Genomic DNA, 25,790 nt, shown 5'->3' on the forward strand with positions numbered 1-25,790 from the left:
TCCTGCCTTTCATATGCGTGTTCTCCATTTGCATTATTTTATGTGTTATTAGCCCGAAGCCCCCGTAGTAGCAGCAACCTTGTCTCCCTCAGACACATGAAACCATCAGTGAACCTATTAATCCCATGAATACCTACCTACCCTCTGCTTTCCCGAGTCTGTATATGAATTATGAAGGGACTATCAGTACCATTTGACCGACAAGCGCCTTTCATGATTGGTTGCGAGTTATATAATATTGTTAGGAGTGAGGAACCTTTAGCCAATGTTTTCAGCGTCCTACTACAGCCCATTTTGGTTTAATTAGGTCAATGAAACATTTTAGTACTAGTAAATACTGGCTGATATATGTTTTGAGATTATCGATGTAATATATGATAATATGTATATATACTCAATAAATTAATATAAGTGTTGTTATTAAAACCCAAAAAAATTTCTAAGAATGTTTAAAATTGTAAGTCATATCCCAATAAATGGCAAACTCTAGCTTAACATGCTAGACTAATAAAATAAATACTTATTACTTCAATAAAGAAAAATCTAATTAAAATTTAAATCGAGAGGGCGTCCAGTTAATACAACCGGTGTGCAAGACATAAATATTATTATATAATATAAGATATAATATGATTTGGACATGAGCTTTTATAGTCAGTAATATTAATTTGTGAATGTTTGGTGAATAATTAAATGACTTTACTATTTTCATATTGTAAACAAGAGGTATTATACTTTCACATGAAATGATTTTTTTTGTGTGTGTGTGTGTGTGTGTGTGTTTAGATAGGTTTTAATCACAGCCTATGTGATTTTATTTTAATTTTGTTCAATTGTGAGGGCATATACTAAAATGATTAAAAAGTTCATACTTTTAATCAAAAACTTTTTTAAAATGTAAGTTTTACTTTGAATATCATCCCAAACTATAGGGGACTTTTGTAATTTACCAAAGTCTTAACTAAAAGGTAGCCACTTGATGCAAGGAGAGTGCAACCATGACTTTAAGGATCCAATTGTTATTATATAATATAAATATATGTTATGACATAACTAGAACATGAATTTATATAATATTAATATTATTTTGAACATTTTGATAACATTAATTAAATGACTAATTATTATAGAATCTCAAAATTCTTATATAATGTGTCAAAGGTTCTTATAATTCATAAGCTTAAGCACTAGTTGGTCGGGTTTAGGTTACCTATAAACCTATCATCCACCTTGAAGATGTCAGTTGAGATATTTTAGAACTTGTTTCCAATTGATGCGTTGGTCGAAAACAACTGCATTCTAGTTTTGGGTGAGAGTGTGGGTGTGGGTTTAATTGCCCTGTAACTTGACTAATTATTATGTGATTTCAAAATTCTTATATAATGTGTGCCAAAGGTCCAATAATTCATAATATTGGGGTGAGCACAAGTTGGACTGGTTTAGACTACTCATAAACTTGTCACCCAACTCAAAGATGTTCGGTGAGAGATTCTCAAACTACTTGCCAATCAATGCAACAGTCAAAAATATCCACACCATAGTTTTGAGGGAAGGTGAGTTGAATTTTGTATAACCTCCCAAAATAGAATACATAAATTAACTTAAATAACACACACTATCCATTGTAAATTTTATTTATGATTAGCCTTAATTCACATGGAATGATTTTTTGTATTTAAATAGGTTTTAGTTACAACTTATTTTGATTCAATTGTGATTCATTAAGGGTGTGAATTGAAACAATTTAATTTTAATTAAAATTTACTAAAGTTTAGGGTTTAACTTGAAACACCCTAGGCCCAAACTATGAGGGAATTATATAATAAGAAAATCTTGAATGAAGAGTAGTCCTTTGGAACAAGAAGAGAAAAAAGGAAAAAAGAAGAGTGCAACCATTATTCATAGCGTGAAAATGGTTATGTGGCACAGCATCACGACGATGATTCCTAAAACTCTACTTTTATTACTCCTATTACTATATAGTACTTCCTCCATCCCATTTTGTTTGATCTATTTAGAGAATCTAATTTTTTAAGGGAACATCATTTAATACATTGTCTTTTACATTAAATGGTACAAGTTTCCAAAACTACCCTCCTTAATTTAAATTTTAGTGAAAGAAGAGACTTTTTAAATAAGGCTAAAATGCAAATTGCACTTTCTAAATTTGACTAAAATTCTTAGTCCTCTACTTCACTTTCATTTAATTAAATCTTTTAAATTTCAAATTTATTCAATTCAAGTTTTTTATCCAATTTCGTTTAAAAATTGTCATTAAAGTAATGTTTTTCTCACATAAAAAAATCTATAAATTAATAAAAATATTTTATAAATTTTTTATGTGAGATTTTTTTTTCATTAGTTGATTGCATACTTAATGACAATTTTATAATGGAAATGGACGAAATGCTTGAATTGAATAAATTTGAAACTTAGAAGACTCAATTGAACAAAAATAAAATTAGAAAATTGAAATGAATTTCAACCAAAGTTAGAGAGTGCAATTTGCATGTTAGCATTTAAATAAAGAGGAGGACATGTTAAAAAATTTATTTATTGACTTTTTAAAGAGGACTTTATTTTGGGACGGAGGGAATATATAATAGTGATACAGATATTTAACTTTTCCCTCCCATTGTTGTAACCACTAAAAAAAAGTATCTAAAATGATAGATCTAAAGCACAAAATATGCATGAAAAAAACCTCACACAATAGCCATGTGAGGAGGGTACAAAAGACGGGTTTTTTTATTTTTTTTTTTTATAGAGTAAAATACAAGGCAAGTTGACAATAGAAAATCATCAAAGTGTAAATAACCCTTTTAGTTGGATTCCATTACTGTTTTTTCTTTTGCCAAGTTGATTTCAATAAATTCGTTTTATTCTTCTTCCTCTCTCTCTTTCCCATTGTCTTCTTCCTCTTTTTAAAATACTGGTTTTTTTTTTTTTTTTCTCCACTGCTTTGTGAAAGGGGGGTTGGAGAGTTTCAATTTAAAAAGGAATTATTGTGACTTGTGAGGAGAGCTTTTGCGTGGGACGAAGGAAACATAGTTTAGCACACTAGTACTATGGAATTTTTTGTTGAATTGTTAGGCAGTGATGACGATCTTTTATACCATCAAACTATATATGAAATTGTTTAATTGTGTTTAAACACGCTTTTGTTTAACTCTGAACCTTTTTTGGGCCTTGACACTTTTCTCTTCTTTAAAAATTCTTCTTTTTGACTCCATTCAACAAACTCAAAAGGTTTATTTAGGAACAGTAACTCCATTATATGAATTTTGAATACATACTATTTAGAAAATACTTGTATTGCAGTTACAGCGCAAACAAACAGTGCAAAAACACATTATTTCTTCACTTTTCAATCATTTTATTTACGAATTAAATTAATGGCTTTTAGGTCAATTGACGCCTTTTAAAGTTTCAAACGAAATAGTTCAAGTACTTGACAATATTTAAAAATAAATATTTTACCAAGGATTTGGATAAAATCAAATTTGGCGCTTGATGGATGATAAATCAAAGCTTGAAATCCGTTTATATATGACTAAGCCAAATAAAAAAAATTATACATAAGTAGGTAATTCTCGCAATTATTGGTGTAGAGATATTATTTAAGGTGTGGTGTATTGATTATAATTATAATCAAATATCTGAAAGATTTCAGGCTGATTTAGCCACCGTTTTAGAATAAAATAACTCAGTGTCTTCCTTCTCAAAAAAAAAAAAAAAAAAAAAAAAAAAAAAAACTGACAGACTAAAAAACCCAATATATGAGACATTCACAAAATATTTCTATCATGCAATAAAATTGATATTAAAAAAAAAAAAAAATTCTCAACTAAGATAGCCATCCAAGCTTGCTATAAAAGATTCTCAAAGATAAAGTAAGTTAGGACATGCACATTGTTGGTACAATCAAAATGATCTGTGCATGTTCCCATGCGCACTCAACCAACGAGATGTAAGTGGCAGCCTCCACCATCAGGTACGTTCAAGATTAATTTTGATGGAGCGAACTTCCCAACGGAAAAGAAATCTGGTATAGGAGTGGTTATTAGAGATAGCAGAGGTCTTGTTATTGCCTCATGTTCGAAGGTGGTGCACCAGATGTTAGGCGCTTCTGAGGTAGAAGCTTTGGCTGCGACATGGGCTCTTTCCTTTGCAACCGATGTAGGGGTGAACCGGGCTGTGTTAGAGGGAGATTCTTTGGATGTTATTGCGGGTTTAAGGGAGGATAGGCGGGTTTTGGTGCCATGCGGATTACTGTTGGAGGAAGCAAGGTTTTTGTCCCAACAATTTGATGAGTTGCGTTACTCTCATACAAAGAGGGAAGGCAACAGGTTAGCACATAGTCTGGCTAGATATGCAGTTGGCATACCAGATTTTCTAGTTTTGATGGAGGATGTTCCACCTCAATTTTATTCTGTATTCCAAACCGATTTATCGGGTTTTTCTTAATAGAATTACATTGACTTCTTCCTCAAAAAAAAAAAATGATCTGTGCATATTCTCATCCGTTTTGATTTTACACATTAACTTCTCACCATACAATCCGTACTCATAAATGCCATTAATCTTATTGTACCAAAAATTATATATCATTAATCTTATATGATTTTTAAACAAAGTGAATACTAGTATTTTTATTTCCCCTTGATTGGATGTGAATCATGTGATATTTTGCATCAAGGGAATATTTAACACCCCACCCACCCCACCAGGAAAAAAAACCCCTCTATTCAATGACCCATTAATTCTCTATTGAATGCCATGGACAATACACATGTTTAAAATTTGAAAGAAATTATAACTCAAATTATATTTTACACCTAAATTTTCAAAATTCATGATTAGCACCTTAAATTATAGCACATGATACACTTTGCACTATGCCATCAATTCTTATGTCATCTTGGATGACATCTTTTTTCTCAATTCTATCGTTATTTTAGATGAAAAATCAAAGTTTATAATACAAAGTATACCTTAAGGTTTAATCTAAATTGGCAGAGTATAATTACCCCTACAATTTTTTTTTTTTTTTTTTGATAAATACCCCTACAATTCCTGATAAACAAGAGAAGCACTCGTTTGTGCGTGTAAAAAAATACATACATGCATGCATACATATATATATATATATATATATAACACATTAAAAAATGAAAAAGAAGAAAAGAATGCATAAATTTTCTTGGTTTGATGATTTGATTCTCACTCTAGTTCTAGTAGGAATCATTGAAAGTTGAAACACATATAATAGCATAGCATATTTAACCAAAAAAGAAGAAGCCTAGCATAGCATAGCATAGGCAAGTTGTGGTTAGCCAAGTCCAACGTTAGACAGATGTCACCCAAAACACAAACCAACCCGTTACATCCTCTCTCTCTTTCTTCTCACTCACTCTCACTCACCCAACCGTCTTTATCAAACGTGAATCAAAACAAACCGGCTTTCCGACACAACGCGTGCGTACGACACGACACGCCACGTCATTTCTTACCTTTTTCTTTTCTCTTTTTTCGAAACCAAAAAAAAAAAAAAAATTTAATTCAGGACATGTCGCTCTCGAACAACTTGAACTTTTTTTTTTCTTTTTTGATTGCTCTGCTTAGCTGTGCATGTGCAACTATATCCTGACACGTGCCCAATAATGCATCAACGACACGTGGCGATGACCCAGATAGATTACGCTGACGCCAAAATCTAAGATAATAATCCTAAAAAGTAAAAATCATTAATAAATAGTGTGCAACTTGTTCCTCTTGGGCCCCGCGCTTGATCTTCATCTTTGATTTTCTTGCCTTTTTGCCGTGTCCCCCGGAGATTCTTTTGGGCTTCTCTAATCTACACACACACCACTTATTTTAGAGTTTTTGATTTCACTGGTTGTGGGGACATTCATTCCTGGCCGTCGATGTAACTAAAAAGTTTGGTCATTACGTGGACCATTTTGCTCTTGGGCTTATCTGATGGCTTACATTTATTAAAAGCCAACGATATATTCTCTATTGGATTTGTTTAATACGTTCAACACGCTGTGCAGAAATGCAAGAATTTAGAACCCCACAATTTGAGATTTGAGATTTGAGGTTAGTTTCTTAATCTGTGATTTCTTTTTCTTTTTTTTTCTTTTTTATTAAGATAGTGAATAACAGTTTATTTTTTTAGTGTCTTCTAGGATCTTAACTTGGGATGTATCCAATAACATTTCCTAGGTGTTATTCAGTTCTTCTTTTCAATATAAAATTATGACTTTATGAGGTTTTAGCAGCATTTTCTTATTCCCCTTGTCTGAACTGAGAGTAACTTTCTTCTTGGGGGCGTTTGGTTCGGCCTTACACCGTAATATTATATTATCGTAATCTTATATTAATATAATTTCAGTACAAGAATACAACATTACATTGTTTAGAAAGGTGATGAGATTAAGATGATATGATATATTTGTAATTTTAAATTATGATAATGTTAGAAAAATAAAATAAATCAAAAACTTTAGTGTCATATCATCATAATATGCATCACATTAAGAGTACATCACAACGAACCAAACATCCATTTGATGTAATGTGACAAAACTGATTTGTATAAATTTTGAATAGAGATATATGAGAAGAATTTATACAATTATGAGATTATTGATGGTTTTCTCTTAATGTGGCTATCATATAACATTTAATTAATGATTATTGTGTATAACCTGTCTTTTGAATTTTAAATAGTAAATGTTCAAAAAAAAAAATTTAATAGTAAGAAGCTACTTAATCAATTTCTTCTTTCAAGATAATTGTTTATAAATCCCATCAAAACCAATTATACAAAGACGAAACAAATCCTATAAGATGAATTCAAATTATGTTTTATATATATATATAGAATGAAAGACATGAACTTTATTAACTAAAGCAAGCCAAATCAGCTTGTACAAGATGCTGAATGTGTGGTGGAACATCCTCCATCTACACTAAAAAATCTGGTATGCTAATAGCATATCTAGCTAGACTATGTGCTACAAAATTGCCCTCTCTTTTTGTATGAGAGTAAAGCATTGTGTCAAATCTTTTGGAAAACATTCTGACATCCTCCAGTAAAAAACCTGAAGGAGATAAAGGATACTCGAACTCTTTCAATGCTCTAATGACAGCCATAGAGTCCCCTTCAAGGATAGCTCGTATTATGCCTAACTTGCTTGCGAAAACTAAGGTTGTTGCTGCTGCCATTGCTTCGATCTCTGTTGCATTGTAAGCTTGGGACAAACGCTTAGTACAAGAGCCTAACACCACCCATTTTCATTCTTGACCACCACCCCTATCCCTAATTTATTTTCCTTTGAGAACACCATGCCGTCAAAATTTATTTTAACCAAGTTCATTGGAGGAGGCAGCCATTTTGTTTGTAAACGATGATTGCGAGGCTCAACTTGTGATTCAGTGTCTGATAACCTAGAGTGGTATTCAGTCAAAGAAATTTGTGATACCTCAGCAACTTGGTGAAGCACTGTTGCAGGTGCTCGAACCCGGACCTGATTGCACTAATGCCAAATTGACCAAACCGTAAATGCGAAGAGCTCAAATTGTTTTCCTTCTTCAACTATCCATGACACCAACTGCTTAAAATTGACGAAACCAACATGACTTCTAAAATCCCACAAGGTCTAATCAACCCACACAATATCAATCTCTGAGCAAGACCACAATGCGTGCAATGGACTTTCAGTAGCAATTTTGCATCTGTCACATGTTAGGTCGGTGATGATAGTTCTTTTCACCAAAGCTTGCTTCATTGGCATGGCATTATGTTACAACTGAAAATATTATTTCAACCATGAGGGGGGAATCCATCTCTATAGGCCCATAACAATAGTAGGATCGACCATTCACCTATAAGCCTAGTTTTGGTATTGGTTAAAAGCTGACCTACAATCATTGCAATAGGCCTATAAAGAAATTCTCATAAATCATGAGAGCCCCGGTTGACTTGGCAAGTGTCGCCGATTAGAAGGATTGTCCAGCATTGACCTATTGGAACGAGAGCAGTTTAGGTCTAGTGTTCAGTGGCACTGGACCCGTTGAGATGGTGAAACGTGTCCATTTTTGGACACATGTCATAATCTGACTGGGTCAAGTGCACTGGAAGCACTGGATCTAATCCAGACCCTATTGGAGTTTACCTTTAAATTGCGAAATACGAAATAATATGACATGAACATCACAAGATTGGGGTTGTGGAGAGTCATACTGCTACTTCAACCATTCCCCTAAAATTTTCATTTAATATCTTCCAATTACCATCAAGTTGCATCAAATGCTAATTGACTATCATCTTAACCTAGTTCCCATGTGATTTTGGTGGATGGGAGATCATCCCACATTCTCACTTTCTCCAATAGATTAGCTAAATCTATTTTTTGGAGAACAAACCCCAAAAATCAGCTCCAACAGATTATCCAAATGCAATACTTTTCCAAAAAAAATTTGAAGTTGCTACAGTGCTTCTCTAAATATAGAAAACACTGTAGCAACTCCAAATGAATTTTTCTACTTAAAAAAATCATACAACTCAATAAAAAACAATTCTTTCTCTCTCCTCTCACAACAGCTACAAACATTCACAACGGCTACAAACGCAATAATCATCTCTTAAACATCTCTAAACTCAAGCATAATCAAAATACAAACTCAAAAACACAATCTTAAAATTAATCAAATCATAACAATAAAAGCCAAAAAAAGAAAAGAAAAGAAAAGAAAAAGACAGAGAACTAGCAACGATGGAGCAAGCAAGATTCTACACCTGCCTATGTCCTTCAATCAATAGTGGAGCAAGCAAGATATCTCTCGCTTGTTCTTTCTCTGTTTCTTATCATGTAGAGAGCTAGAGAATGTTCTAGAATCAAGTAGAGAGAGAGAGAGAGAGAGGGGGTGGGTATACGTGTGTGGTGGAGAAAAAACAAGAGAGAAAAAAAAAACGTATGGATGAAATTGAAAGGAAAAATAATATAAAGAATAAGAAATCACAATTAAGAAATGCTACCACAATATTTTCACAATAAATTTTAAGAAACAAATTGTTATTAGCTAATATTGGTGAGAAAAAAAATAATTTCAGTGATGGGTTCATGTTAAAACTAGTAACAATTTTTCATATAAGATTTTGTTGTGATTCTTGTGAAAGTATTGTGAAAAATGTTGTGGATATAACACTTCTCATTGAAAAATATAGTTGTTGGGAATGAACATAGGAAGAATAAATGATGATTAAAAAAAGAATAAAGAATGAGCAAAGAAATAATATTTAAATAAGATGGAGAAAATGATAGAGAATTTGTTAGAAAGTGTATTTGAAAAAGTAGGTAAGTAAAAGATAAGGCCCCGTTTGGTTTAGAGCTAACTCAAACTCAGTTCTCAGTTTTCAGTTCTCATAACTTAAACTCAAAACTCATAACTCAATTCTCAAACTCAGTTTCACTCAAAAATTGCAAATCACATGTTTGGGTTAAGTTATCAGTTACATATCTCTACCACTTTTCCCCAAACCTGTGGACCCCACCACTGACACTACCCACTATTGCGTCTATTGCTACCCGCGTCTCTCCGTCTCTATCTCTCTATCTTCTCCCTCCCTTCAACCCACAGCCATTCACCGGTGCCATCAACCACTACCAATCCACCACCATTAACCCAACCACTAGCCACCATCAACCACTACAAACCGATCCACCACCACAAACCCAGCAACCATCAATAAAACCCATTCATTAACAAAACCCAGCAACCATCAACAAAACCCATTTATCAACCATTGACAAAATTAAAACTCATTCATCAAAATCAAAATAAAACCCATCAACCATCAACGAAACCCATTCATCAATCATCGACAAAATCAAAACCCATTCATCAAAATAAAAATAAAACCCAGCATCGGCGACAAAATCAAAACCCAGCTCCGGCGATCATGGTCTTGGTGTTTTGAGGCTCTCGCTTTGATGGTGGCGGTGGAAATGGGCTGAACCAGCACCGACGATCATAGTCTTGTGGTTTTCCTTTTCTGGTTCATTGGCTGGTGGCGGCGGAATTAGGTTGAACCGATCTCTGGTCTCTGGTTTTGGCTCAGTCCGATTCGCCGGCGTCCCTTTTCTTTTCTAGTCTTGCTCTTTCTCTGGGTCAATAAGAAGAGAGAGTTCTGGGTAAAAGAAAAAAAAATGAAGAAGGAGAAGTGATAGAGAACGGGTTGGAGAGGGAGACTTTACTTGATAGGAAAAGTCATAGGGGTGGGCTCCATGAGGTCAAAAGATTTACAGAAATGCCACTGAACTCAAACTCAGTTTGAGGGGTGAAAACAGAAAACAACATTTTGCTGTTTTCGGTTTTCATGTTTTTTTTTTTTTTTTTGGGTAAACCATGCAAGTAATATACAACTAAGGCACCACAAGTCTATTACAAAAATGGCCAGCTTTATCACTAGCCAGGAGGTCTTCCACCACAAGCGGTGGATTATACAAAATAAGGTGGTCTGAATGCAGATCAGCCCCCAACCTAGCTAATCTATCAGCACACCTATTTGCCTCCCTAAATACATGCGCCACAGTATAGTTAAGGAACATCTTCATTAGGTTCATGCAATCGGATAATAAAGGTTCAAGACTAAGGTTAACCACAGAAGTATTAGAAAGCAAATAAACAAGATATTCAGCATCCATATCCACACAAATATTATCTAAACTAAGCTGTTTTGCCAAAAGAAGCCCATCTCTAAGCGCCCACAACTCAGCCAGTATACAAGACGTGTTCCCAAGTTTCCTTAAGCAACCCGCAATCCAGTCCCCATTACTACACCTGATCACAGCTCCTTCACTAGCCTTCTTCGAGTTCCCTAACACCGATCCATCCGAGTTCAACTTCCCCCATCCCTTTTAGGGTTTAGTCCAGGACACCCGAGTCAACACTCTACTCGGTTTAATGGGGTTTTTAGGCACAATAGCGAAAAACTCAACTCCTTTTTTAATGCAATGACCAGCTAAATTCACATCAAGATTTCCATTACGAAAAATTACCTTATTCCGTTGGAGCCATATAAGGCAAAGAGCCTAAGGGAATAGCATTTTCCAAGGAATACAAGGCCAAGAAAAAATCTGGACTGAGCAGCAGTTGCTCTTCAGCCATTTCGATAAGGGGAAATCATAGAACTCTTGATTTGTACACTAGATGCCCAACTCAGCCCAAGCATATTAGCCTCAGGATAGTCACACAATGCATGGATAATAGATTCATCTGAGAGTCCACACACTTCACAAGTTAAACACAGGTTGAAACCCCTTGAACCAAGCACTACACGAGTAGGAATACTATTCCAAGAAACAAGCCACAAAAAGAATTTGATCCTTGGAGTAGTGTAAGCATCCCAGACCCACCTACAAGAATAAGAAGCAAGGTTCAAAGGATTTAAACCTCTGGCAAGGAGATAAACAGACTTTAAGAAGAAAGAACCATCCTTGGAATATGCCCAGATAAGCCTATCCTTCAATTCAGGACACGAAGCTAACGGGATACCTTGAATGTCCTTCAAAATAGTTTCAGGAAAATTGAAGGAAAGCACATTGGGGTTAGATAAGAATATCTTAACCGACAAATTATTTTCCCCCACAGCAAGGGGACCCTCAATTTGCTTCCTTAAGGGACCTAAAGGGAGCCAAAAATCATCCCAAAATCCCACCTCTTCTCCATTTGCAACTGCCCACCTCTTCTCCATTTGCTTCCTTCATGTTTTTCACTCAACCCAAACTGAGTTTGAGTGATGAAAACTAGGAAAGGAAATCAAGCCAAACACTCCAGTATTCAGTGGGTCCCACACAATTCTTAGTTTGAGTGATGAAAACAGGCTAATCCAAACGGGCCCTAAATATCACTGTTCACTGTCCAAATAGTACAAAAATTTAGATAAGCTGCTGAAGATGCTCTAAGCGAACTCATACATTCAACTCATCCAAATCCTCTTATGTACAAGCCAAGAGAGAGGAAAAATGAGAGCTGGCTTTGGTAAGAAAGAAAAAAGAAAGAAGATTTTTTATTTTTTTAGCATAGACTTTATATATACAAATTAACAAGTATTTTCAGTATTAAAAGACTACAAGTTGAAAATAGAGTAAAACTATGTTGTTAGGAAGTCAAGGGTGATCCAATTAAGCACGGAATGACTACAATGTTTACAAATACGAGAACGAAATGATAAAAATTAAAACTCTAGAATTAAAATAAGGACATTTTTTTCTCAAAAACAAAAAATGAGGACCTTTTTATTGAATAATTTTTTAATTTATAAAAATGATGTTGTAAAATATGATTGTTCTAAAACATTTCAAGAAACAACCTTTCCATCTTGGAACTCATCTCTTAAGAGAAATTTCTATTGAAAACACAAAACTAGTATTTTCAAAAAAGCATTGGCAAACATATATATTTTTAAAAATATAATAGATATATTTTTTATATTTATACCATAATAAAAATCTGCTATAATAAATGAATTCTAAAAGTGGGGAAGAAAAAAACGCTTACGTTACGTTCCTTATTAATTATCCTGTCTACCAAACGGTTGGTAACAATTTGGCAAATTAAAAAAAAATAATAATAATCAAAAAAAAAATTGATCCACTAGGGCAGCTTCCACAACTCCCACTAGATTTGTCTTGAATTACGGAAATGCCATTATTGAAACGTGTCCTATCTCTGGCAGCGAGTACTCATCGAATTCGGACGTCGCGACAGCCTTCCTTCTTTGGGACAGCGAGACTCGTGGAGCTAAACCTAAAGATACGGCTACGAAAACCCTCTGACCCAAATCCCGAGCATTTCTGCTTACGTGTCACCTTCTTATTCAACCCCATCTAGTACTTGCAGCTGTTTCAAGAATTTGATTAATGTTTGTTTTTCATTTATATCCTTTCTATTTTAAACTTTTTTAATTTGATCTTTTATGTTTGATTTATTTTTGTATTGGCTATATTATCAAATTTTTTATTTATAGTAATTTGACTGTTTTTATTTATTTATGTACAAATTAATAATTTGATTACTCTATTTTATTTGTAATTGCAGTGAAGAATTTGAATTTGAAAGCACAAAGACTCTTGATAATATTTTGATTGTAGAGTAATAATAGTAATAAAAAAAGATAAAAGGTGTACTGTTCGTTAAGTCACATGTTTAGCTTTTAAAATGATTTTAAGCTATCTTACTTTAATCTATGATGTGACAGTTAGAAAGATTATTCATATATAATTTTAGACACAATTTATTAAAGAAATCACGCGTTTTCATTCTTATAAAAAATGATTTATTTTCAAATAATACGCTTGAATATCTTATAAATTAAGATATAAAAGGTTGAAAAAGATAACCCAAACCAATATAAAGTCATAGATCTCACAAATAAATATCATGTTTATCTGGTTATTAAAAGCATGGTTAAACTTGTGTGTAGTGCATTAAGATACAAATATTTGTTCAATTTTAAATATATATCTGCATTTTAATATGTTAAGTGCACTAATACACTACCACAAGTAATGCCTTTAAAAGAAATGGATAATAAGATATAAATAGGAAAACAAAATCAAATATGTAAAGAGGGTGGTAAAAATAAAAATTAACGAAAACAACCCTAAAACCAAAAGTAAACTTTAGTCATCAAATTTCAGAGAGAGAGAGAGAGAGAGTAGCGTTACCATTGCGATTTACGAGGTGAGGTATAAATAATATATCTAGGACACGTGGTAGTTAGAAGGAGTTCCTGATTCATAGGACGACACGTGGGATCTATATAATGAGAAAAAACCCAATCCATCAGTGTCTTCTTGTGTTTCAGGCTTTTCGAAGAATAACCAAACAGGTGTCGATGTTTGTTTTGTTTTTTGTTTTGATAAAGTTCTTTGTCCTTCCACCTCGAGATCCGTTTCTCTTACACACGTGGCTCTCTCTTCCTCTTCATGACCTCCACGTGTCACCTACTCACCCACTTCCAACATTCTCAAACCCCCCAGGGGTCTTTTCGTCATTTCACTCCTGCTCTTTGATTATTATTATTATTATAGCTGAGAAAAATATAATTGGATTTCCATTTTATCAAAAGTAATATATTTTCTCTCTGATTGTTTTGCTTTGCCTCTGTCTCTGTCTCTGTCTCTGTCTGTTTGCCGGGAAAGTTGCAGAGGAAAAAAATGTGGTATTTCTCTTTCTGGGTCTTAAAGAAACAATGTTGGAATTGATTTTTCAAAAGAAAAAAAAAAATGGAGCTTATGAGCTATACTCTCAACGAAGTCCAGATAAAATTCTGCTTTGTTATCAAGTTTTCTCATTTGGGTGTTTCTAAAAATTGATCAAAGTTTGCTTCTTGTAGTGTTTTGTTTGTGTATTTTTTTTTTTTTTTGTTTCTCATTTTGAATGGCGCAAGCAGAGAATATTGGAAGCAGAGAAATAAGCCGACGAATTCCCATGCAAATGAGGAATTTCCCGAGAGATCTGTTGCCGAGAATTATGGCTGGGAATCATTTTCATGAGAAAATGGAAGTGGAAGAGGGAAGCGAAGAAGATAGGGAGGAGATAGAGCTAAGTCTTGGGCTTTCACTGAATGGTCGGTTTGGGGTGGACCCTGAAAGAGCAAAGAAGCTTATGAGGTCGTCTTCGATACCAGACTTTGTGAAGGAAGAAAAAGAGACAACGTGTGTGGTACCTATGGCTTGTGCACCAACACCTTTGATAAGGACTTGTTCTTTGCCTACGGAGACAGAGGAGCAGTGGAGGAAGAGGAAGGAGTTGCAGAGTCTGAGAAGATTGGAAGCGAAGAGGAAAAGGTCGGAGAAGCAAAGGAATTGGAAGGATAAGAGGGTGGACAATACTAATAATAATAACAATAATAGTAGTAATAATAGTAATGATCAGAAAGAGAAAGAGCAGTGTGTGAAGGTTTTGAATGAGTTTTCTTGGGGTTGTGAAAAAGGAAATGGCTTGGAGGGGTTTTCACAACAACCAATACCCTTATCACAAGGCTCAATTGGTTCCCAAGGGAGTGCCTCTTCTGGGATTTCTGAATCCGAAAGCCAACCATCTCAGCCTCAAGGTAATTCCATGCAATATCATGAATTTTATTTTTCAATATAACTGTTTTTGCTTATGTTATTGAACATCTTATGCTTATTGCGTAATCGTATGTTTGGCAAACAAGAAAATTTTGATACTGGTGGCATATTTGGTGGTTGCATCTGTTTATTCTATTGACTTTCTGTCCTCAATTAAAAAAGAATAAAAAAAAAGAAAAAAAAAAAGAAAAGAAAGTGGAATGATCAAGATTGATACAATGGATGTGTTTTATTTGGTTTAGTTGGCTTGCATTATACAGTTTGTGAATGACTGACTGGCTGGCTGGCTGGCTGTTGACCCGTATTAATATGAAGGTAGCTGAGATCCAAAAAGACTGATTGTAATTTTAGAAGGATTTTTCTATGCAATGGAGACCTTTTATTTGCCTTTACCTTTTGAAAAGAATGAGAATTTTGATGCTTTTTGAGTTGAGTAGGATTGGAATTCTATATTGTTTTAATAATTTCATTTGGGGATCTTTTGGTTTGGTTTGGTTTGGTTTTTTTTTTTTTTTTTTTTTTTTTTTGCCTTGTTAAATAAGCAAATGTATTGATGTGTTTAGTTAAAATGTTTGCTCTTCTTGACTATGTTATCACGAAATTGATTTTAATTGCAAATGAATTATTATTCACACACTAAACTGTCTAGCCAAACCTGCATTAAGTAACATCTGGGTATTAATTATATATTTAATAGCTTAAATGTCCAGTTGCTACTGCCTAATTTGCATCTGTTGAAGAACAAGAACGGAAGATAAATCATAAAAAGCTAAATTACGGGATAGTAATAATTGATTCTACATACTTTGGGTTTTACTCTTGAAGGGAATCAATGTTCAGAATCCCAGTGCATACCCCTCTCTCACAGGGCACCCCTAGTCATTCCACCATAGGAAAAAGAAAAAAAGAGAAGAAAAGAATTATAAGGAGAAAGAAAAGTTCTGATGCACAGAACTAGATTTACATTAAGCATCATCCTGTAAGTGACTTGGAACTAGGAAATTATATGATGATATTTATGCCCCTGGGTGACGAATTAAGTGGCTACTGAATCTAGAAAGATGAGATGTGCTTGGACCATGTATATTAAATTATCAATTGTTTATATAGAAACATTAGACCTGAGGAAAGAGGACACAATCAAATTTTTTCTGCTATTTGAGTAGTAAAACAAGCGATTATTGATGTTCTATTACGAATGGTTCACTGTTACTAATGTGCATTTCTAGGTCAAAGCCATGCTAAATATTGTCTAAAAGTCTCTTTGGAACTGTAGAACATGAACACTCACCACTTCAAGATGGAGAGAATCCATTTCTAAAAGAGATACGGAGAAAAATTTGCTTGTTCTGGATTTGATTATTAAAATGATCACAATTGCATCAGCTTATGAGATTTCTAGCACAGGCAACCAGTTATGTGGCACATTTTTTCCTGTGTCAGTGTGTCTTGTACTGCTCCAATTGAGTTACACATCAACTGTAACTAATAGGGAAATTCAACTGAAGCTGGGATTGAAGTCAACCCTTGCTTATGGGGGAGAAGATTCCATTTGGTCCAAAGCAATTGGCGAGTTCACACAGTTTCCCAGCCAAATGGACTTGAGTTTCTTATGAAAATTTGATTTTCAGTGCAACAGATGATGCCCAAGTGAGAAACGATTGTTTGAATAGATTGCTCACTTATATTTATTTGTTAATTGCATCTTTTTAATTGTGTTACTTAGGAAGCCACAGAAAACCTGGTTAACTCACTCGCTTCATTACTCTTGAAAACCTGATAGAGCAATTTCTTTTTTAATTAAAAAAAAAAAAGGAAATGTATTATTTCTGTACTAATTCTATGTCATAACTTTCTACTGCTCCGCATGCAAGCAGATATTATCTGACCACCCTAATGACATCCCAAGCTAAACCAGAAATTTCTCCCTAAAGCTAAAATTGAGGGCTGCATCAGATGCGGCTTTTGGTTTTGAATGGTCAATATTTTGATTTTTCACATTGGATGCACTGTTAATGACTGTGTCCAACTATCAGGCATTTCATCCTTCCAATCAGTATTGTATATAGGCTTATCTGAAAGTTTCTTGTCAGTAATCTTATGAAATGTTGGTAGAACAATTGTAATCATATTCTGCAGATGTTCACTACGGTTTCCCGCAGTCTGCATTCATGAGCTATTATTGGATTCTTTGATCAATCCACTCATGTTTTGGGTTATGCAGCAGGAATGAACAAGTGCATAGAAGTGAGAAGTCCCACCAGTGCTCACTCAACAGAAAGTGACCAGAAACCACCACTCTACAATGGAATGACAATCACCGAAAAATCAAGCAGGTGTGCTGCAGCTCTGATGGAAAATCAATCTGAAAAACCTACGGATGCTGACAAGGGAGTAGCTAAGGAGATTGTGAGAAATGTGTTGGAAGATATGCCTTGTGTGTCTACCAAAGGTGATGGCCCCAATGGAAAAAGGATAGAAGGTTTTCTTTACAGATATAGGAAAGGTGAGGAAGTGAGGATAGTGTGCGTTTGTCATGGCAGCTTTCTAACTCCCGCAGAGTTTGTCAAGCATGCTGGTGGTGGTGATGTGGCACACCCTCTAAAACATATAGTTGTTAACCCCACTCCCTTTTTGTAATGTTTATCCTGTATCCATGTGAGGAAGACTACCAAAACGGTGGATTCATTTTCTCTTTCGTGTTTTTTAGTTTTCAATTTTCTTGTCTTTCAATGGAGTGGCACTCGTATTGTATTCAGTCAGTACATGAAGCCTCTCGTTCAAAAGGTTAAAGTGGATATAGAGCATTTCAAGTCCTTTCTTTTAGTTTGTTTCATTGCATGTCTATCCTATGCACAGACTAGAGGATGGCCTGTAATGTATTTGAATTCTCAAACGAACAGAGTCTGGTCTTGCAACGGTATATTAGCAGATTAAAAAGACTGGAAGTATTGTTGCTAATGAATCACCCGAAGTGAATTTGACATATATAGGAAAATTTATAAAAAACTAATGGTATCCATTTTTTCTTCTTATATTGAAGTTGGAAAAACAAATTCTGTTTCTTTGCTCTCCTATATATTACAAAGAATCAAATTATCATTATATTCGTTCATTTCTCTACTTCCCAACTACAAGATAATTCCAAGGGGTTTTGAGGATATTTTTTCCCCCCTAATCAATTGAGGCCTCCACCACATTCATGGGAAGGGTTTATAACTTCTGAACCCTTAACTGTTTTCGAAAAATAGGATTTAGTTCATGATTGTTCACTTTTAATTAAAAAAAAATTCTCTGAATTTGAAAGTGATAACTTGGTAAGTTTCTTTACTGCTCAACCATTTCAAGAATGTACGGGAAAATCCTCCTAGCAAAGCCAGGGAAAATAGTTGTTAAGTGCGGGTGCAAGGGCATATGGGTCCCTGAATCAGATTAGGAGATACCCTTATTTGTTGCTTTATAATAGATACCCTTATTTGTTGCTTTATAATTAATTAATTATAATTAAAAACATTAATGCAAAGAGTTTAGGCATCTTTTTTCCCCCTTCATAGCTCGAATCCCTTCACAGTTTCATTTTATATTATCCACCATCAAAACTCGGGCGTTGCCAGCTGCCTACGAATTTGGACCTCATTTTCTTTCGATTTCCAGGGAAAACTAAAAGGGGAGCTAAAAGTATTCTTCCAAGATCATTCAGTCCTATCCCATTGTCTCCACTCTCCATATGATTCCCAGGCTATAGCCCAAGGCTGGTTCTGTGTCTGACAATGCCGATTAGAAGAAAGAGGAGGTATACCAGGAATCCTGAAACATATATTTTGAAAGATCAGGATTAGAAGAAAGAGGAGGTATACCTGGAATCCTGAAACATATATTTTTGAAAGATAGGAAACTCGTTATCGACACACCCTATCTAGATTTAATGATGAATATGGAGGATCAACGAATTTTTATCACAAAGATCTAAGATCATTTCATATATTCAGCGCTTTCTTGACAATCTTGATTTCTTGGAGGTCAGTTGCTTGTCTGGATCTTTGATTACTCAATTCATCCAGGTGGTATCTACATGTGGCACTAAGACTTTTTTCTTTATCTTCAATGTTCTTTTCACTGTCAGGTTGAAACTCCAATGATGAACATGATTGCTGGTGGAGCAGCTGCTCATCCATTTGTGATCCATCCCAATGACCTAAACATGAAGCTGTTCATGCGCATTGCGCTGGAGCTCTATCTCAAGGAGCTTGTTGTTGGACTTGACTGTTTATTAGATTGGAAAACAATTCAGAAATGGGTATACGTTTCTGATTTGGAAGCAAAAACGCCACGAATCATTTGAGGATATACCAGTATGGATCAATTGTTGCATTAGCCGAAGATAGGAAAGAATTGAATTAAGTAATTAGCTAAGTTTCCCAGCAATATTTCTTCTATTCTATGGTTTTATTAAACAACAAATAAACCTGAAGTACAAGTATATAACGTGGAAAACAATATCTGCATTCTTCTGCAGATTCATCAGGAAGCCCCCCAATCAGGGAAGTAACTTGAAAAAATGGGGGCAAAACTATATTACAATTTACAAGTGGATTAACTACAATTTAGAACTCAAGCTAAGGGCACGAAGACCACCACGTGCACAAGCACAAATTACAATGGGGCTTACCTTCTACAAATTGCTATGTTAATAATTGAAAGTCTCACCAGGCACCTAACATGATGGGGGTTGAAGTTGCTTAAGCCGTCGTACAACTTGCTTCATTGTCGGCCTTGTAGAGAGAGAATCGACCGTACACACAACTGCCAAGTGTAAAACTTCTACTAAATCATCATGGGGACCTGCATCCCATAACCCAGCAGTAAAGAACTCCTTTGCACGGCCCTGACGCAGGAGCATACATGCCCAAGCAACAATATTGAAGCCATTCCCATATGAAGAGAATGAAGGATCTAGAGCTTTCTTGTCAGAGAGTAACTCAAGAAGCACCACACCATAACTGTACACATCGGCCTTATCGGAAACACGGCAAGTCATTGCATATTCTGGAGCAACATAACCAAAAGTTCCAGCCACACCAGTGGTAGCATGGGTTTCTGAAGTTCCCAATAGCCTGGCCAATCCAAAGTCAGAGAGATAAGCATTGAAATCATCATCCAACAGAATATTGCTGGGCTTGACATCACGGTGGAGCACCCGTGGTACACACTGATCATGTAAGTAGGCAAGTGCACGGGCTATATCCAGTGCAATCTTGTGAAGTATCCTCCAATCCACTGCCCTTGTGGACCTTTCCTGGATAAACTTTTCCAAATTACCACCTGGCAAATAATTATAGATAAGGAACATCTCTGTTTCACTGGCATGGTAACCTATCAAAGTGACAAGATTTGGATGGCGGAGCCTTCCAAGAGTTTTAATTTCTGCACGGAACTGTTCAATGCCTTGGAACCTTCCAACTGCAAGCCGTTTTATAGCCACTAGGACTCCAGGGGAGATCTCTGCCTTGTAGGTTGCCCCAAAACCTCCATTCCCAATGCAGTTGCTTGCATTGAAATTTGCTGTAGCCCGTACAACACCTTCAAAGGTCAATGGAACCCCAATGTCTGTAAAAGGAATTACTTCCTTTCTAACAGACCCAGTAACTTTGGACTTTGGGTTCCACTTTCGGGTATAGAAGAACAGGATGATCAGAGCAATAAGAACTGAAACAATGGCTGAGGCAGATGTTATGGATGCTATCTCAATTGAATTGAAACCAGAACTCCCACTTCCTTGGTTTGTATCTCCTGATGGTGGACTAGCAATAACAGATTGTGGATTGCCATCACTTCCTTGCAGATCTGAAGATGGCACAGCCAAATTATACATACGGCAAGGCCGCAGATATGGATTACCGAGAGCACTACTGCATTTCATTGAGTTATTATTTGATGGCAATGAACCAGACAAATTATTGAAGGAAACATTGAATGCTGAGAGCATGGTTACTTTGGCCAAATCAGCGGGGATCTGCCCAGAGAGATTATTGTTGTTAAGCAGCAGAACAGTCAGCCGTTTCAAGTTTACAAGATCCTTCGGAATTTCCCCAGTGAGTGAGTTTGAAGAAAGGTCCAGCTCTTCCAAAGACTGCAACTGCCCCAAGCTGGAAGGAACGGAGCCAGTGAGGTTATTACCAGCCAAAGAGAGATACTTCTGGTCCCTCATCAGACCAAGACTGGTTGGAATTTGACCTTGCAACAGGTTCCGACTGAAATTAAGTGCAACAAGTGACACCATCTCTCCGAAACTCTGGGGAATGGGTCCAGTAATCTGATTTACAGATGCATCCAAAACTTTAAGAGATTTGCACGCAGTACTAATTTGAGCTGGAATTGAACCAGATATATTGTTGTTGCTAACATTGACAATCAGTGCATCCAATCCTTCACACTTCTCAAACAAGTTGGTAGGAAATGGTCCAGCAAGCTTGTTTCCTCCAGCAAGAAATGAGTAAACAGTCTGCTTTCCTAGTCTTTCAGGTGCAATTGGCATATACTGGATAGTGCCAGTAAAGTTATTGTGTCCAAAATTGTGATATATTGCAAGACCACTTTCTTCTCCAAGTGACTGAGAAGGAGTTCCAACTAGGGCTTTAGAATTAAAAAATGATAGATACAGAGTGGATAGGTCACTGCCAGGTTTGGAAGGACTTCCATTTGAGGAAGGAACGGGAGGACAAGTGCTGTTATAAAATTTGGGGATCATACCTGACAAGGCATTCCCACTGACATCAAATACAGTCATACAAGGAACTGGAAGTCCCTCCAAAAGCTCCCCAGAAAGCCTGTTTGAGCTTATGTCAAGAAATTGCAGCTTCTTGCAGCGGCTGAGCCCATCGGAAACTTCCCCAGTGAAATAGTTCTGAGCCAGATTGATCATCTCTAAGTTCTCACAAGCACCCCAACTGATTGGGAACCTGCCCTCAAGAGTTGCCCTAGGTGCCCATAATACTCTCAGCTTAGGAAGCATTATAATTTCCACAGGAATTGTACCTTGGAAATAATTAAAATCATCATTTGATGAACCCAGTTGGTCCATCAAAGAGTCCTCTTTTGTGTTATTAACTTGCGGAAGTGGATCAAACAGATTTGATAGTACAAGGGCAGACAATTGAGAACAATTGCCAAGCTCAGAAGGTATCGAACCACTCAAACTATTCCTCGAAACATCCAATACTTGAAGCTTCTGAAGCCGGCCCAGTTCAGCCGGAAGAACCTCTTCCAACATATTCGAATACAACAAAAGCGATTGCAACTGACCACAACTCCCCAAACTCCTTGGAATCCCACCAACCAAGAAATTACCCGAAAAGTCCAAATGCTCAAGCTTCCCACAATTCTCCCCAATCTTACTAGGAATGTCCCCGCTAAGCCGATTAAACGACAGATACACCCCTCTCAACCCGCCAACAAACCCCGGAATGGTCCCGTTCACATGATTTCCCGCTAAATTCAAGATCTCTAACCTGACACAACTCGAAAGCGAGCTGGGTATCTCCCCAACAATCCTATTAAACCCGAGATTCAAAACCCGCAAATTCCTCAACCCGTAGAACTGACCCGGAATCGACCCATTTACTGAATTTCCCTCTAGATCAATAACCTCAAGCTTTTCCATACCCCAAATATCAGCAGGAATTTCACCATGAAAACCATTAAAGGGCAGTGACAAAATCCTAAGCTCAGTAAGCTGAGCAATCACAGGCAACAGTTTCCCAACCAATTTTCCACTACTAGTCCAACAGTCCCTCCTAGTCCCAAACCCATAAAGCGGAAATTGAGCAAAGTTTGAACAAGAATTACCTTGGTGCTCATTCCCAGTAATATTCAGTGAAACTACACGGGAATTATAGTCGCAGGAGACACCGAACCACGAGCAGTGATCATCAGAGTCCCAAGTAGAGAGCAAAGCTGATGGGTCAGAGACCGAGTTCTTCAACTGGAGGAGCACCGATTTGTCTGAATCGGCAAAGACGAAACCTTTTTGAGAAAGAGAGAAAGCCCATAGGAGAAACATAAACTTCAGTAGAACAAGTATTGGAGACATGGGGTTGTGAAAAAAGTGCCATTTGATCACTGAAGAGGAAAACGAAGAGGAACCCATTTCAGAACACCCAAAAGGGTATCCAAAAACACTCTCAGTTGAACCCACCCTATACCTTCACTTGCACAGCAAAGATTAGGGTTTTCTTCTTTTTCTTCTGTGAAAACCCTAACCCTAATTTTTGGTTCTTTAGAGAGAAAAAGTGAGAGACAGAGACAGAGAGAGAGAGAGACGAAGACGGTGAAGAGAGAGATGATTCAACTCTGTTCTTTTGAGAAAACGCGTTTTTCTTCCTTTCCTTTTTTTTTTTTGGCTTAGTTCTTGTTCTTCGTCTTCTTTGGCTTTTTTATTTTTGGGTTTTGGATTATTTTTTTAAAATAAAAAATTAGGGTTTTTGTCGGTTTTGGGTGGGTGATGTGGGACCAGTGGACATACCCGGGGACCGGGGTAGAAATGGGGTCCACTGCCGGTCAATAAATGCATCAGCCACGTCAACTTTGGGGTTCTGCTTAGCCTTGTTGGTGCCTATTGGCTAGGCTTTTCTAATTTTCTTTTGAACGGTGCTACATGGGGAATGGGAAGAGATGGTTTTTTAGCCTAAAATTTTTAATGGTTAAATAAGCAGTTTGAAATTTAATTTTTATTTATACTAAAATTGATTAGTGTCTTGATTTAATAATATAAAATTATCATCAAAAGTGGATATTATAAGTTGAAATTTAAAAAAAAAAAATCTCCAAAAAAAATTTTGTCAATGAATTTCACACATGGTTAATATGGCAGATTATTAATAGTAAGTAATAAAAAATTATGTCAAAGATGGGTTTAAATAAAAATTTGTTAATTCAATTGTTGTGAAATTTTTAGTATCTATAACATTACTTATACAGGAATACACCACAATTTCCATAGCATGCAGTAGAAATTGAGATAATATACTTTTATTGATTTTCATTTTAAGTCATTATTGATGTTATTTTATCATCTATTAACATTATTTTATTATTTATCATTTCTATATAATAATGAAAACTTATCTATCAATAATAACTTGCCAAGTATCTCTATAAATATAATCATTTTTATAATATAATAACTTGCCAAGTAATTCTATAAACATAATGATTTTTATAATATTTTTTTTTTTTTAATAATTGAGTTGATAAGTTTTATATGAGTCCACCACTGCATATATTTTAACATATGAATAATGCTACGGACACAATAATTTCACAATAAAACTTAAGTCATAAATTTTTATTAGTTCTTATCTAAACTTACTAATAATGATATCATTGTATTTATTTATAATTAATAACTTGTCATCTAAACCTTATTGTAAAGTTATTGTGAAAATATTTTGGTCATAATTTTATTCTTTTATCTACTAAGCAATATAGCAATTATGAAATTTTTTGTGCCAACTTGCATCTCCACTCTTATGAAATATTTTGTGAAAGCTGTTGCTTTTTATTTTATATTAAATATTCCTTTCCATAAAATAAAAAATAAAATAAATAAAAAAGAAAAGAGAAGAGAAGAAAATTTTGGGGGGTATGGTCGTTAGGCTTTTAATGAGGTTAAAAAGATTCCTTAAAGTAGCAACACGTGGATACAGATAAAGGAGCCCACGTGGGATGTTATTCCAGAAGGTGAGAGAGGGCCCACTGACCTTTTGGTAGCGTAGGTCCAGGATTCATGAGGTCCAGATAGGCTAAAGGGCCCTATAGTAAGCCCAGTGGAATTTTTAGCTGCCCTTTTAGATTAGAGTGTGATTGATGGGAGCGTTTGCATTATTAAACTAAATGTTCAAAAATAGAAAAAGAATAAATAAAATTTTCATTTATTTATATACATATAGTAGATAGCAAGAAAGAGCGAGGCACTATAAAAAATTGTGATTATAATTGAGCTATCACTTAACACGCAAAAGAAAATATAACTAAAAATGCATAAAAAAAATAAACATAATGATTAATTATGAAGTAAAACAGTTTCCATAAATTGTTAATAGTTTTGTAATTGAATTGACACATCCTTAAATACAAAGTGTTATTGCGGAGTCAGCACAACATATTGTAAACTAAAAAAACAAAAAAAAAGAGTTTAAATTCAACTTACATAAAAAATCAATTGATATTTTAATATAATGATAAGAATAATTATTATTTTAATAGAAAATGATAATCATTATAGAACAAACACCATAAATACAAATCCTATCATATCTTTAATTAAAAAAAAAAAAAAAAAACCTCATATTTTGGTCCGACCCAAATCCATTCCTTTGAATAAAACGAAATATGGACGAACGAACTAGGACTAGTTCTTTCTTTAATCATACAAAAATGATCATAATTCATAGTGGCATATTACTATATATATATAATAGTTGCTTTTTCCTTTTTGGATTACTATAATAGTTACAAGCAAAATAAACATGCCCCTTTTCATTGGCTAACATAAAACACACTTTATTGTAAAGTAGATTGTCATATATTACAAGCATCTACATAGGGTGCTTTGTTCCAATTGTCATGTATTAAGTTCAACAT

The 25,790-nt window shown here is 35.2% G+C and overlaps 3 protein-coding genes across 7 annotated transcripts; 2 read left to right on the plus strand and 1 right to left on the minus strand.

Annotated features, from left to right (window-relative positions):
- Window positions 1-3,948: 3,948 nt before the first annotated feature.
- Window positions 3,949-4,467, plus strand: LOC115968912. Its single transcript, XM_031088454.1, has one exon. It carries the CDS (start codon window positions 3,949-3,951, stop codon window positions 4,465-4,467), a length of 519 nt encoding a protein of 172 aa, XP_030944314.1.
- A 9,653-nt stretch (window positions 4,468-14,120) lies between these two features.
- On the plus strand, window positions 14,121-17,975 carry LOC115976285 (ninja-family protein AFP3-like). Of its 5 annotated transcripts, none has more exons than XM_031097481.1 (3): window positions 14,121-14,236; window positions 14,468-15,130; window positions 17,374-17,975. In XM_031097481.1, exons 2-3 carry the CDS (start codon window positions 14,506-14,508, stop codon window positions 17,787-17,789), a joined length of 1,041 nt encoding a protein of 346 aa, XP_030953341.1. In that variant the 5' UTR covers window positions 14,121-14,236; window positions 14,468-14,505; the 3' UTR covers window positions 17,790-17,975. The 5 variants fall into 5 exon arrangements, with proteins under 5 accessions (XP_030953341.1, XP_030953339.1, XP_030953340.1 ...); XM_031097479.1 differs by adding an exon at window positions 16,557-16,799 and having other exon boundaries at window positions 14,123-15,130; window positions 17,377-17,975; XM_031097480.1 differs by adding an exon at window positions 16,557-16,799 and having other exon boundaries at window positions 14,123-15,130; window positions 17,374-17,460.
- A 1,566-nt stretch (window positions 17,976-19,541) lies between these two features.
- LOC115976286 (LRR receptor-like serine/threonine-protein kinase RPK2) lies at window positions 19,542-23,562 on the minus strand. The gene has a single exon (XM_031097482.1). The coding sequence runs from the start codon at window positions 23,293-23,295 to the stop codon at window positions 19,864-19,866; it is 3,432 nt and encodes a 1,143-aa protein (XP_030953342.1). The 5' UTR covers window positions 23,296-23,562; the 3' UTR covers window positions 19,542-19,863.
- Between the last annotated feature and the right edge of the window lie 2,228 nt (window positions 23,563-25,790).

The sequence above is a fragment of the Quercus lobata genome, chromosome 2 (assembly GCF_001633185.2).
Source record: "Quercus lobata isolate SW786 chromosome 2, ValleyOak3.0 Primary Assembly, whole genome shotgun sequence".
Taxonomy (NCBI): Eukaryota; Viridiplantae; Streptophyta; class Magnoliopsida; order Fagales; family Fagaceae; genus Quercus; species Quercus lobata.

What these genes read in the sequence shown, in the direction of transcription:
- LOC115976285 (XM_031097477.1), top strand. Translation starts at nt 14,455, where the DNA reads ATGGCGCAAGCAGAGAATATTGGAAGCAGAGAAATAAGCCGACGAATT. An exon ending in CCAACCATCTCAGCCTCAAG is followed by an intron (nt 15,131 to 17,373) that starts GTAATTCCATGC and finishes TGGGTTATGCAG; the next exon opens with CAGGAATGAACAAGTGCATA.
- LOC115968912 (XM_031088454.1), top strand. Translation starts at nt 3,949, where the DNA reads ATGCGCACTCAACCAACGAGATGTAAGTGGCAGCCTCCACCATCAGGT.
- LOC115976286 (XM_031097482.1), bottom strand. Translation starts at nt 23,295, where the DNA reads ATGGGTTCCTCTTCGTTTTCCTCTTCAGTGATCAAATGGCACTTTTTT.